This window comes from Lepus europaeus, chromosome 6 (genome assembly GCF_033115175.1).
Source record: "Lepus europaeus isolate LE1 chromosome 6, mLepTim1.pri, whole genome shotgun sequence".
Taxonomy (NCBI): Eukaryota; Metazoa; Chordata; class Mammalia; order Lagomorpha; family Leporidae; genus Lepus; species Lepus europaeus.
The window spans coordinates 1,272,787-1,287,323 of NC_084832.1; the positions used below are offsets into that span (position 1 = coordinate 1,272,787).

The 14,537-nt window shown below is 52.6% G+C and overlaps 1 protein-coding gene across 2 annotated transcripts in view; it reads left to right on the forward strand.

The window, feature by feature from the left end:
- Positions 1-14,537, forward strand: part of TUBGCP3 (tubulin gamma complex component 3) — an 85,326-nt gene continuing 70,789 nt past the window's right edge. For both annotated transcript variants that reach the window (XR_009866181.1, XM_062193927.1), the window contains exons 1-2: positions 1-147; positions 12,892-12,999. Coding sequence is in view for 1 of the 2 variants with exons in the window: in XM_062193927.1 (XP_062049911.1) it covers positions 72-147; positions 12,892-12,999 (184 nt within the window). In the remaining variant the exon portion in view is untranslated. The remainder of the gene's footprint in view (positions 148-12,891; positions 13,000-14,537) is intronic.

Consider the following 14,537-nt stretch of genomic DNA (forward strand, 5'->3'; position numbering starts at 1 on the left):
CCCCTGCACCGTAGGCGGCGGGAAGGCGGGGAGCCACGGGCGCAGGCGGGCGGGGCCCCGCCGGGGCGAGGATGGCGACGCCGGACCAGAAGTCGCCGAACGTTCTGCTGCAGAACCTGTGCTGCCGGATTCTGGGCCGGAGCGAAGGTAGCGGGCCGGGCGCGGGGCCGGGCGTGGATGCGGGCGCGGGGCCGGGCGCGGCGGGGCCCGGGGCGGCCGCGTGCTGGCGAGTAGCCCCTCGCGGGTCCGCGGGCTCCGCAGGGAAGCGTGGCGGCGGAGCTGTGCGGGGCGCGCTCGCGAGCCTCCCCGGCCATGCGTTCCGAGCGGGAAGCCTTGGGGGCTGGGTGTGTGTGGGGTCCTCGCGCGTGGGGGCTCTCGCTGCGTGGGCGCGGGCGGCAGCTGCGGGCTCCGGAGTCGGCCCCGCGGGGCGGCCTCGGTCTCCTTTCTCGCTGGGTCCGGGGGGGAGGAACCGCCCTGTGTCGGGATAGGCGAGCGCCTGTCGGGGACTCGGGCCGTGGGCGAGGGCACCGTCCGAGACCGAGAGGCGACCCCGTGCACGGCAGCGGCAGAGCCGGGGGTTTTGTGCCCCTGGCGAGCTCTGCGGGGCCCGGTGAGAAGGGTGCGCGCCCCGCCGCCCCGGTGACCTCCAGCTTAGGAACCCGCGGTGCCCTGGCGGCCCGGGGCTTCTTAGCCGAGTCCGGCCTCGGGGCGTGGGGCCGGCCCCCGGGCAGCTGTCGTTGGCGCGCGCAGCTGTCCTCGTTCCTAGGTGGCGGTCCTGGTCCCGGGCTGGCACCGGGACAGCAGAGTGGGTTCTGCCGGTGCCGGCGGAGCTTTCCTTCGGGTTTACATTCCGGTTGTCACCACGGGGTTTTGGAAGTCACTTGTTGTGAGCTGGAATGTGTCAACAGTTAAGCATTTTGAAAACTGGACACTGTCAGAGAGTGCTCCCGTCCACTGGCCTCAGTCCCAGCCACGGGGCACCTGGGAGCTGGGGGTGGAACCCAGGTCTCCCGTGGCGGTGGCAGGAACCCAGCAACCGGAGCCAGCACCTGCCGCCTCGCCGTGCGCAGTAGCTGGGAGCAGAACTGCGCTGAAACCCCGGCGGTCTGATCCGGAATGCAGCGTCTTACCCTGTGTGTTACCTGCTGCTCCAACGTCCTGAGCCCCAACATGTAACTTTTTTTTTTTAAAGTGAGACTTCTCGTTGATACAAAAGTTCCTCTCCCGCCAAGACACCGCAGTGCCCCGTCTGCGGAAATCGCTGACCTCTGTGTTTGCATTTAGCATTGGGTCTACATTAAGATGGCTGACAGTGAGACCCGCAGGGGTTCCTTTGAGTGACATGTCATAAAACAGACTAACGGTGATAACCGCTTTGATGTGTTCTGACGTGCTAGCATCGCCACATGTTTATGGCACTAATTTGAGATTTTACTGCTGTTCACGGAAAAACTTGTTTCCTAGCTTATTGTGTTGTTTTATTCTGGCTGACCGAGCAAAGGAGCAGCAGCTGCTGCCTTTACCACATTTGGCATGGAAGCCTTCCTCGCTCGGTGGCTATTTTATCTGACAACCGCCTAGTGCCTTCATCAGTTACTCTTTCCTAATGATAAATTACATGTTCTGCATCCCTCATCCAAAAATCTAAAATCTGTGATGCTATGCAATCTGAAATGTTTCTAGTGTCATGCAGTATCGGAATTTCATTTTTCAGACTTTTGGATTAGGGATGCTCACCTGGTAAATCATATGTATTATCCCCCCCTCCCCCAGATCACCCCAAAGTCAAAAAGACTGCTGGCCCCAAGCATTTCCGGTAAGGGACATTCAGGCGGCACAGAGGAGGGTAAGGGACATTCAGACGCACAGATGACCGGTCTTGTGCTTCCCTGACATGTTGCTCTTTTAAGGCTGCAAAATCAAGGCGAAGTAGACTGGTTATTTTTAATGTGAATTTTATATGAATCACATTTGTATATCTTGGTTTTTAGGTTTTATTTATTTGAAAGACGTAGTGACAGAGGCAGACACACAACGAGATTGTTCATCCCCTGGTTCATTCCTCACGTGCCCACGGCAGCTGAAGCTGGGCCAGACCAGAGCCAGGAGCATCAGCATTCGATCTGGGTCTCCCGTGTGCACGCCAGGCCCAGTCCTGGAGCCGTCACCTGTGTCCTCCAAGGGTGCACATCAGCGGGAAGCTGCGTCAGAAGCAGAATGGGAACTTGAACCCAGGCCCTCTTGATATGGGAAATGGGCATCCAGGCCGCAGCTTGGGCTCTGTGCTTTTCAAATACATTCTGTCGTTTGCTTCCAGGGACCTTCAGATGCAGAGTGCCATGGTATGTGTGTGCTTGATGGTTTCATAAAGTTCTATCCCCACTACTCCCACTGCTTCCCCCTTGAGCCCTGCACGCGGGCTTGGTAGGACAGGGCTGTCTTCGTCCCCGCTGCTCCCTGGAGCGCGCGGCCATGCGTTCAGGGACTCCTGGTGAGCCCGGTGTCTCATCGTCAGGGCTTTTCAGCTCCGTCAGGGGCAACGCTTCCTCCTCACTGCTCATCCTCCTCTTCCTGACCGGAGTGAGGAAGGGATGAGGAGCGTTTCGCTAGATAATACTTGGGCCTGCGTGGCACTGAAGTAGGGGTGGCGGCTCACACACAGGTGAGTCGAGGGTTGTCCTGGTGTTGCCCTTGGTTACAGCATTTTCCAACATGGTGAGAAGCCCTTGATGGAGCTCCACATACGTATGATCTTCTTTGATATATGATAAGTGCGTTCCTGGGAAATTTAGCATATGCTAAGTATGTGTTAAAATGTACATTTTGGGGGCCAGTGCCGTGACTCATTGGCTAATCCTCCGCCTGCGGCGTCTGCATCCCATATGAGCACCGGGTTCTAGTCCTGGTTGCTCCTTTTCCAGCTCTCTGCTGTGACCCAGGAGGGCAGTGGAGGATGGTCCAAGTCCTTGGGCCCTGCACCCCATGGGAGACCAGGAGAAGCACCTGGCTCCTGGCTTCGGATCTATGCAGTGCCGGCCGTTGCGGCCATTTGGGGAGTGAACCAACGGAAGGAAGACCTTTCTCTCTCTCTCACTGTCTATAACTCTACCTGTCAAAAAAATGTATTTTTTGAAAAAGAAAAAACATGTCTATTCTGGTGGACTGTCAAGATGCTCACATCATGGTCAAAGTGCCTGGGTGTCAGTCCTGGCTCCACTCAGATTCCAGCTTCCTGCTGACTTGCACCCTGGGTACAGCAGTTGGTGGCTCAGATTCTTGGGTCCCCGCTCACCCACCGAGGAGATCGGTATGAATTCCTGGCTTCTGGCTTCAGCTTGACTCCGCCCTGGCTATTGCCGGTATTTGGTGAGATAACCAGAGAGAATATAAAATGTATGTTTATTTTAAAAAAATTTTTTTTAAGATTTATTTATTTGAAAGAGTTACAGAGAGAGGTCTTACATTCGCTGGTTCACTTTCCAGATGGCCGCAATGGCTGGAGCTGCGCCGATCTGAAGCCAGGAGCTACTCTCGGATCTCCCACGTGGTTGCAGGCGCCCAAGGACCTGGGCCATCCTCCACTACATAACAAGATTTTGAGTGCCTTCATCATGAGTGTGAAGGGACCCTGAGATTTAAAAAAAATAAGAATTTTTATATAATGTTTTTCTTTTGTTTCATTTTTAAAAAGGGTTTATGTTGTTTATTTGCAAGCAGAGTTAACAGATATTCCATCTGCTGGTTCATTCCTCAGATGGCCCCAGTGGCCAGGGCTGGGCCAGAATGAAGCCAGGAGCTTCTTCCCGGTCTCCCATGTGGGTGCAGGTGCCCAAGTACGTCTTCTGCTGCTTTCCCAGGTGTATTAGCAGGGAGCTGGATTGGAAGTGGAGCAGCCAGGACAGGATCTGGTGCCCATATGGGATGCTGGCATGGCAGGTGGTGACTTTGCCCAGTGTGCCACCACGTCAGCCCCTTGATTTTGTTTTAGAGCATTGCTTTTCAGCTGCACGTTGGAATCACCTGTGATCACTGGGGGTGGGAAGGGGAACCCGGGGCACGGGGGCAGGGGTAGGCGGTAGTTGAGGGCGGGATACTTGTTTCTGACCTGACCTCATGCCTTTTCATTTTGAACTCAAAGTGAATGCTGTGGGCCCATCTCTAGGGCTCTGAGTGTGTAGGTCTCAGTTGGACTTGGCATCTGAACCGTTAAAATGCAGGAAAAGTTATTCTGACAGGAGCAGGACGAGGATTGCTGGTGTAGGTGCTCTGCTCCCAGATGGAGCACCTGCGGCTCCCCCCTCCCCCCATCCTCCTGGCCTTCAGAAAAGCCAGAGTGTGCACCTGGGAGCCAGACCGTTGTGAGGGCGGAGGGCAGCATCTCAGCCCCCGGGAGCAATGTGTGTTGCCCCCCCCCCCCCCCCCCCCGCCACTTGCACTGCGCTTGTGTTTGAGGGCCTTTGGGCTGGGTGTCTTTGGAGCTGCCTCATTTGGAATGGAGATCTGCAGCCCTGAGTTTCTTGTCCTCCTCTACCCTAGAAAGGCCTTTTCTGGGAAACCCGTTGAGGAGACCTAATTCGTTCCTGTCTGTGGTCCCAGGATGGAGACCACATGACCTTGCTTAGGGGTAAAATCCAGCTGCTTTATTGAGCTGTGGTAGACATATGTCTTTAAAGAACATTTTCAGGTTAATAATAAAAATAGCTAACACTTCTGAGATACTTAGAATATGCAGATCTCACCAGCGTGCTTAATTCTCAAGCAGGGTTGGTGTAATTCTGTCGTGTAGACAAGGAAACGGAGGCTCTGAGCCACGCAGCTGACAAGTCGCAGGCGGGGGGTGGAGCCCAGGTCTCCGATTCAGCGCTGTCATGTGGAATTCGTCGTCCCTGCTCCGTGGTGTGGAGCATGCTGGCAGGTGTCACCTTTACCCTCCCTGCCCTGGGCCTGTCAGTGTCTGCGCAGCCCTGGTGCCCAGCTCGTGCCTGGGCAGTGTGGTCAGAGTGCCCGAGGGCACTGAGTGCCCTCTTCCCGGCTCCCCACCAAGACTGCCTGCTCCTCTCATACCCAGCCGGGTGGAAGGTGAGAGAATGATTCCCGCCTTTGGTACTTGGTGACCAGACACTGGTAACCTCTAAATTTTAGTTCTGGATTAAGCCAGATCATCAAAGATTTACACCCAGACTCAGTTGTCTGGGACTCTTTCTTTTTTTTTAAGATTTAGTTATTCGTTTATTTATTTGAGAGGTAGAGTTATAGAGAGAAAGGTCTTCCTCCGTCCATTGGTTCACTCTCCAAGTGGCCGCAACGGCCAGAGCTGAGCTGATCCGAAGCCAGGAGCTTCCTTTGGGCCTCCCACGTGGGTGCAGGGGCCCAAGCATTTGGGCCATCTTCTGCTTTCCCAGGCCATGGCAGAGAGCTGGGTTGGAAGAGGAGAGCCCAGGACTTGAACCAGCACCCTTATGGGATGCTGGTACAACAGGTGGAGGCTTTACCCACTACTCCATGGCGACGGCCCCTGTCTGGGACTGTGAAGGAGTGACTTTTGGCTGAGTTTCGTTTTGGAGCCCATGGTGTTGGCCTCCTGGGGGAGCAGCATGCTGGTGGGCCCTGTGGCTCACTGTTCTGTTCTTCCCACCTGCTGCTCCGCCTCCATTCCGGTTGGAGGCCGCTGCCTCCCCGAGTCCTTCCCTGGCCCGCCCACGTCCTGGCATTTTCCCTGTTGATGGTCTCGGTAGCCTTCTTGTCTGTGTTGTAGTTCTCACAGTCTCATTATCTTGTGTGGTTATGTGACCTTTTGTATCCTTCGGTCTGTCTGCTGAACCCCTGTGTGTTAAGTGCTTAGGGCTTGTAGCGTTCGGCACGTGGTACCTGCTGAGGAATTTTGCTTGAATTACTGGGAGTAGTTGTGCTTTAAAAACAGAAGAGCATTTTGGGAGCATTTAGTGTGTAGTTGAGGGTGTCTGATACTTCCCATGTTGGCCTTTGATGTCAGTTTCCTGGAAGAAGAACGCTTGTTACTGCTTGTTTCTTTGTCTGCATTCTGTGCATCCAGCTTTGAAATGCGGAGTGCAAAGATTTGCTTTATTTATTTATTTATTTTAAGATTTATTTTATTTATTGGAAAGAGTTACAGAGAGAAGTAGAGACAGAGAGAGAAAGAGGTCTTCCATTCACAGGTTCACTCCCCAGATGGCTGCAACGGCCGGAGCTGTGCCAATCCGAAGCCAGGAGCCAGGAGCATCTTCTGGGTCTCCCACGCGGGTGCAGGGGCCCAAGGACTTGGGCCATCTTCCGCTGCTTTCCCAAGCCATAGCAGAGAGCTGGATCGGAAATGGAACAACCGGGACTTGAACTGGCGCCCATGTGGGATGCTGGTGCTTCAGGCCAGGGCTTTAATCTGCTGTGCCACAGCGCAGCCCCGAAGATTTGCTTTAATAAATAGGTGGGTTTTCCTGTTGTTTTGTAATCAGCAAGCAGACTAGAAATTGGGTTGATGAGCGAGCGGGTAGAGAGTTTGAGTCATGGATGAAGTGGGCATGGGACGAAGTGTACTGAAGGTGCTGAAGGAACGCGGCGAGGAAGGAACACAGTATTTCTGTGTGGAGGAGTTTGTAGTTTTTGAGAGGAAAAAATTCCAAGGTGTATGGAGCTCTGAAGATGTGTTTGTGTGATGTACTTGAGTAAGAAAAGGGTAAAGTAATGACCTGAAGTAGAACTGCAGCAGTCCTCTGAAATCACTTCTCAGTGACACTTCATGTTTAGAAGATTAATGTGTCCTAGTGTAGAAGACATTGAAAGTGAGGAAAACTAAGAAAAAAATAAAAACCACTCCCTGGTCCTCTGCCCCGGAAACAGTGTTTAGATGATTTCTTTTTGCCCTTTTCCCCACTGTGTAGGCATCTGTCAGGTGTTTCCTGCACACACACTGGAGGCACAGTGGTGACTGGACTGTGTGCCTGCTAGTGAGGGAGGCGTTGGCGGACTCCGGGACAGGTGGGTCCCAGGAAGATGTGGACGTGTGCCAGGCCGCTGAGCAGGGGCTGTGCTTGTGGTGCGGCCGTGTGAGCGTGGCCTGGTGAAGGAGCCAGGCCAGGTCCCTGTGCTGCAGTCACGAGGCCCCTCTCTGAGCGCCACAGCCCCGGTCATGTGGCCCCTGGGCACTCTGCTCTCAGGTGCTGCCTCTGCCCTCCCTGGAGGTGTCCCTTCGTTACTGACCAGGCCTTTCCTGGCAATCTGATTCTTGTTCCCTTGAAGTTGTAACTGGTAGCTTTATGTTCTGAAAATTTGCTACGATGGGTCTAGATGTGAGATTTAAAAGTTCATTTGGATCCACAATCGGTGATCCTTCAGGCTGAGAACTTTTTTTTTATTTAAATTTTTAAATTTAAAATTTTTAAAGATTTATTTATTTATTTGAAAGTTAGAGTTACACAGAGAGAGGAGAGGCAGAGAGAGAGGTCTTCCATCCGATGATTCACCCCCCCGTTGGCTGCAATGGCTGGAGTTGCGCTCATCCGAAGCCAGGAGCCAGGAGCTTCTTCTGGCTCTCCCACACGGGTGCAGGAGCTCGAGGACTTGGGCCATCTTCTACTGCTTTCCCAGGCCATAGCAGAGAGCTGGATCGGAAATGGAGCAGTCGGGTCTCGAACCAGTGCCCATATGGAATGTTGGTGCTTCAGGCCAGGCCGTTAACCCACTGCACCACAGCACTGGCCCCTAATTTAATTTTTTAATTTGCTGCTATTTCTGTTTTCTTCCTCATGGAATCACACAGTTCGGTCTTCTGTTGTGCTTGAGTTTCACTTGCTCCTTGCTAATACCGTTGTGGTGCTGGGCATATTTTAAATGAGAGATTTTTTTCTAGTTACTTCCTGTATCCTGTACTGCTCTTTAGCCTCTGGCAACCCCCGTATCTGTGTTAACTTCCAGAATGTCGTGTGACTAGGATCACGCAGTGTATAGTCTCTTGGGGCTTACTTCTTTCACTAAGGAAAAGTGTTTGGCACGCAGTGTGGTGCTGGGTGTGGTAACAGCTCGTTCCTTTCCCTTACGGAGTAGCGGTCCACGGGTGGATCCAGCCGCCCATTGGAGGGTGTTTGGGCTGGTTCCAGTCTTAGGTTCTCCAGATTATGGGGAGTGCAGCTGTGAACAGTCACCTGCAGCCTGCAAGCTTTTATTTCTTTGGAATAAAGAGCAGCAAGTGGGATCTGTGAGCCATGTGCTAGGCGTAAGCTTACCTTAGAAGAAGCTGCCGGACTCTTCAGGGTGCAGGTGTCAGGTTCACGTCCTCCCCAGCAGAGTGGAGAGCTGGGGTGCCCTCTGCCTGCTCCCCTGCAGGGGGGAGAGCCCCTGGCGCCCAGCCTGCTGACCTGCCCGGTGGGGAGCTTGGGGTGCACCGCCTCCTCCCCTGCACTGGGTGCTGATGGCGTTTTAGCCTCGCGGGCAGGTGCGCAGTGATCGCTCGTTGTGGTTGTAGTGTTCCTTCCCCTAACCTGCGGCGTCTCGTCACGTGGCTTTGTTTTTCTCCCTGCCAGCTGTCTGTCTTCCTGATGACTTTTCTGTCCTAATCTTTTGCTTATGTTTTTCTTAGATTTTTTTTCCCTCACACTTGCTGACCATTGAGAGTTCTTAACATTTAAGTCCTTTATTGGTTGTGGATTTTAAAAATCCCTTTTCCTTGTTATTTCCATTCTCTTAATATCCTTAATCTTGAGGAAGTCCACTTTGCCCATTTTTGAAAAGTTGGTCATGACTTTGGTGCCTCCATGTAAGACCTCTGCCAGACCCAGAGTCGTGAAGTTTCTTCTTTCTCCTTTTTCCTAAGAGGGCTTTGATTTTACTCTTGGGTATGACCTCTGTGAGTTCGTCTGCATCACCTCTGTGTAGGTTGAGGTTCAATTTTGAGTTTATTAAAGAAACCTTGTTTTCCCATATTTCAGCTTGGTTTATTCTTTTTTTTTTTTTTTGACAGGCAGAGTTAGAGTGAGAGAGACAGAGAGAAAGGTCTTCTTCCGTTGGTTCACCCCCCAAATGGCCGCTGTGGCCAGCGTGCCGTGCCGCTCCGCAGCCAGGAGCCAGGTACTTCCTCCTGGTCTCCCATGTGGGTGCAGGACCCAAGCACTTGGGCCATCCTCCACTGCCTTCCCGGGCCACAGCAGAGAGCTGGACTGGAAGAGGGGCAACCGGGACAGAATCCGGCGCCCCAACCGGGACTAGAACCCGGGGTGCCGGCACTGCAGGCGGAGGATTAGCCTAGTGAGCCGCGGCGCCGGCTTACTTGGTTTATTCTTGAAAATAGAACCTTAAGAAACTGCTATTGTGACCTGATTCCACACTTTGTGAGAGAGTTCTGTCCTAAGTATGTTTAAAAATTTCATTTTAGAATGATTTTGGGTTCACAAAAAGATTGCAAATAGAGTCCCCGGATATTCTCCACTATTGTTAGCCTGCTACACACTCAGGACAGAACTCTCTCACAAAGTGTGGTTTTAGAGGTGTGGAATGGGGTCACGACAGCAGTTTCTTAAAGCTCTGTTTTCTAGAAGAAGCCAAGATGACATACGTTGCGATGGTGCAGTTGTTATAACTAATGTTAGTGTTAACTAAGTCCACTCCGTGCTCTGTAGACTTCCTCTCTGCTGCTCCAGGCTCCATCCAGGCTCTGCATTGCATTTAGTGTCAGCAGTCTGTGACTGTGTGTGTGTGTGTGTGTGTGTGTGTGAGAGAGAGAGAGAGAGACAGAGACAGAGAGAGAGAGAGATGACCTTGGCGGTTTGAGGATTAAACGTTACTGTGTAGGATGTCTCAACTGGGGTCTGTCTGCAAGCCTTCTTCTCATGGTTAGACCGGGAGGAGAAGCACACGAGTGAAGCGTCTCTGGCCCCGTTGTGCCCCTGGTACCTGCCGTCCACGGCTTTGTCTCCGAGGATGCTGCCCTTGGTCTCTGAGCGGGGGGGCTAGCACATTCGGGGGGGGGTGCTGGGTTTTATGTGCCGCCTTCAGCAGAGGTGGTCGACAGCAGTTATTTAGCCATTGCTGTCTTTAAACTTTCGTAGGATCAAGGCTGCTGTCCTATCCCCGCTTTCATTCCTGAGTTTATGCCTTGTCTTGTTCTGTCGGGCTGGTGGGGATTTATCAGTCCTTTTCCCCCTTTTTTTTTGTTTTAAATTCTATTGATTTCTGTTCTCATTTTTATTATTTCCTAATGTGTACTTTGAATTTAGTCCCCCCCCCCCCCTTTTAATTCAAGATTTGTTATTTATTTGAAAGTTACAGAGCGAGAGGGAGAGACAGAGAGGGTTCTTCCATCTGCTGGTTCGCTCCAGATGGCCGCAACAACTGGGGCAAACCAGGCTGAAGCCAGGAGCCAGGAATTCTCGTGGGTCTCCTGTGTGGGTGGCAGGGCCCAGGTACGCGGGCCATCTTCTGCAGGAATTCTCGTGGGTCTCCTGTGTGGGTGGCAGGGCCCAGGTACGCGGGCCATCTTCTGCAGGAATTCTCGTGGGTCTCCTGTGTGGGTGGCAGGGCCCAGGTACGCGGGCCATCTTCTGCAGGAATTCTCGTGGGTCTCCTGTGTGGGTGGCAGGGGCCCAGATACGCGGGCCATCTTCTGCAGGAATTCTCGTGGGTCTCCTGTGTGGGTGGCAGGGGCCCAGATACGCGGGCCATCTTCTGCAGGAATTCTCGTGGGTCTCCTGTGTGGGTGGCAGGGCCCAGGTACGCGGGCCATCTTCTGCAGGAATTCTCGTGGGTCTCCTGTGTGGGTGGCAGGGGCCCAGGTACGCGGGCCATCTTCTGCAGGCATTCTCGTGGGTCTCCTGTGTGGGTGGCAGGGCCCAGGTACGCGGGCCGTCTTCTGCTTCCCACGCACGTTAGTAGGGAGCTGCATGGGGAGCAGAACAGCTGGACGAGAACTGGTGCTGGCATTGCAGGTCTTGGCTTAACCTGCGTTGCCTCAACACCGGCACCAGTTTATTCTTTTTCTAGATTTTATAGTATAAACTGTCATTTTTTTAAATATGAGATTTATCTTCCTTTTGAGTGAAAGCATTTCCAGCCACAACTTTTTATCCAAGAGCTGTTTGAGCCAGATTTCACATGTTCTGGTATGTTGTATTATCATTTTCTTTCAGTTCATTTTCTAGTTTCCTTTGAGGTTTTTTTCCCCAGATATTGTTTTGTTATTCATTTCATTTTTTTTTTAAGATTTATTTATTTGAAAGGCAGAGTTACAGAAAGAGAAGAGAGCTTTCATCTGCTGGTTCACTCCCCAGACGCTGCAGTGGCCAGAGCTGGGCCGATCCGAAGCCAGGAGCCAGGAGCTTCTTTGAGGTCTCCCATATAGGTGCAGGGGCCCAAGGACTTGGGCCATCTTCTGCTTTCCCAGGCCATAGCAGAGAGCCGGATTGGAAGTGGAGCAGTCGGGACTTGAACCAGCACCTGCATGGGATGCTGGCACTGCAGTCGGCGGCCTTACCTGCTAGGCCACAGCACCGGCTCTTCAGTTAGTCATGTCTAGCATGGTGCTGTTAGTGCTAGGGAACATTCTTTTGAATAGTTTGAGGTATTCATATTCAGTACAGTTGTTTTGTGAACCCCTGGTTTGGTCTGTCTTGATGGGTGTTCCCGTTGCATGTGAGTAGAACTTGTGTTCTGGTTGCTGGATGCACAGCTGGGTCAGGCTCAGTCAGGTTGGCTGGTGGTGGTGCCCGGGCCGGGTCCGTCCGGGCTAGCTGGGCTTGCTCACCGTAGTCTTCACTTGCTCTTGCATCCCGAGCAAGCCCCAGCCGTCTTTGTGCACAGGTGTTTTCCTTTCAGTTCTCTTAGTTGCTTCAGGGATCTGAGAGATGTGCTTTAGGTGTGTACTGTTTAAAACTGTTATCTTCTTGGTTAATTGGCCCTGTTATCATTTGTTAATGCCCTTCTGTGCGCTTGCTAACTTGCTAGCTTTCCTTTGTCTGAAGGTGCATTGTGTGATGTGAATATGCCCCGTCCACAGTCATTTTAAATTGCCTGCAGGGTGTACCTTTGTTTCATTCTTTTATTTTTAAGCGACCTTCATCATTGAGTTTCAGCTGGGTTTGTTTAGCTGTCGTGTAGATTTAAAGGGGCCCTTTTCGCAGCTCCCTCTCCTTTGGTCCTGCCCTCACCCTGGCTTCCAGCACACTTGGCTGTGTTCCGGCTAGAGTGTGGGAGTTGCTAGCCTGTCAGTGCTGATGGTGCCTTGGGATTGCTGGGTGGTGTTTGTTACTCTTTCCTGTGGAATAGGAGGGTGCTGTAGGTTGCCAGGCATGGGAAAGAAGCAGACCCTTCCTCCCTGCCTGTCCCCTGGCTGGAGAGTGGGCCTGGCTTGGACTGTTGTCTTTGTGCATCCTTGGTCTGGGGGTGTAGAGGAGGCAGACAAGTTGACAAAATATCTTGGAAAAAAACACAAAGGCGAGGGAAGGCACTGCAGGTCCCTTGTTCCCTAGCTTCATTCCAGGCCTACGCCTCCTGTCCGTGGTTCAGTGTCTGGGGCGTTGACAGGGAGTTTTTCCAGGATTGAGTTGTTGCAGTGTGGAGTGTGCTGATTTGGGTCTGTGTGACTGTTCCGGATCGGAGTTCTCAGAGGCTCTGCTCTCCAGCGGACCCTCGTGCCTCCTGTCTGGGCTGACTTGGCAGGCTCCTTTCGCGATTATCAGTCCGGCTTGTTTCCTGCCTGTAGGGTTCCTCTGTCTGGCCTGTTACTTCATGCAATCCTCGTTTCGTTCATTTGTTCATTTTTATTTTGACTCCTGGCAACTTTTCTGTGCTTTCAGCTGAGACCATGGGACGGCGGATGCGGCACTGGTCCCCAGGTGGCCAGGGTCCAGCCTGCTTGGTGGTGATTCACGGCCTCTGTTTACCTTCCAGCTGATGTGGCCCAGCAGTTCCAGTTTGCCGTGCGAGTTATTGGCAGCAACTTCGCCCCAACTGTTGAGAGAGATGAATTTCTCGTAGCTGAAAAAATCAAGAAAGAACGTATGTATTTTTCCTAACTGTTGTGTGTTGGGTTCTGAAGCTTGTCAAAGGCTGAGAATATACGAGGGGTCTTGATAAAGGTCATGGAAAACTGGTATTGTGAAGAAAGCCATAGGGACTGGACAATTCCTCAGCACCAGGATAAACTGATCTTTTCATCCATTTTTCCACTAACTTTTTGGAGTCCTGTGTTTGCAGTTCTAAGCACATTGTGATTCCAAGTATCGTGAAAACCAAGACAACTTAGTTCTGTTTTAGAATTAACTCTGCCGGAGCACAGTGGTTGAGGTTTGTCTCAGGTATCATTAGACAACGTGATGTGTTCGGTAGAACTTTCTGGGTGGCAGTGTTTCTTTATGATTCGCGGGTTTTGAGCAGGCAGCACAGGACACCATCCTGGCACTAAACAGCTCTGGCGTCGTCACCTCCATGCTTGCGGTGCTTTGGAGCCTAAGGTGCCTGAGGGAGAGAGCTTTTCACTTATGCATGGCTGGGGTGTGGCAGGGTTATCTGGCTGTGGGAGGTAGGGCTGCTCACCTCTGCGTGTCAGGGAGGCGTGGCTGTGAGCAGCAGGCAGCCTTGCGTGGGGGTCGCACTGGTCCCGCTGAGTGGTCCTTTTCCTCTGGTGGCCGGTTCTCCCCTCATGGGTCCTGGGCTGTGTCAGCCATGCTCCTATGGAGCTTCTTGGCTGAACTGAAGGGGCCTGCTGTGAAGGCCAGCAGGTTTTCCTGGGAGGGCCCCTTGAGACTGTCCCAGCGAGTTCACCTCGGCCTCGTTTCTCAGCGTTTCGGCAAACTGCAGTGGTACCCCCGAGGAAACCCTTTCTTCAAGGCAGTGTCCCACCCCGGCCGTTGCCCTGTGAACTGCATTTGGCTATGGTGTGTACAGCTGTCCCGTTCAGAGCTGTGTCACCAAGCGGATGGTGGGTGAGCTGGTAATAGAGTGGAGGCTATGGCCTGGGAGTAATTGGATCTGACTGTAGTGGCCTTGTCCTGTGTAGAGTATGATGAGCAATGTTAAGTCTGAAATGATCCACCTGCTGATAAGTGTTACTCACTGTGTGTAGGTCAGTCCCCCCTTACTGTGGTTTCATTGTCTTGGTCAGCCGTGGTCCAGCCACATCATTATACACTGTTCTGAGAAGTGTGATGAAATTCCAGGCTGCCCAGCTCTGCCTGCTTCATTCAGCGTGTCCATACTGTATGTGCTACCCACCCAATAATCCCTGAGTAGCCGTCACAGCTACCAGACCTACTGTTTGCGTATCGCAGTGTTTGTGTTCATAGAACCCTTACCTTTCTTGAGAGTGGCCCCAAAGTACAAGAGTAGTGTTGCTGGTGACTTGGATGTTTCCAGAGAAACGGTGAAGTGCTTCCTCCAAGTGAGAAAACCCAGGGTTTTTTTATTATTTTTTTTTTTATTTTTTGACAGGCCAAGTGGACAGTGAGAGAGAGAGAGAGAGAGAGAAAGGTCTTCCTTTGCCGTTGGTTCACCCTCCAGTGGCCGCCGCGGCTGGTGCGCTACGGCTGGCGCACCGC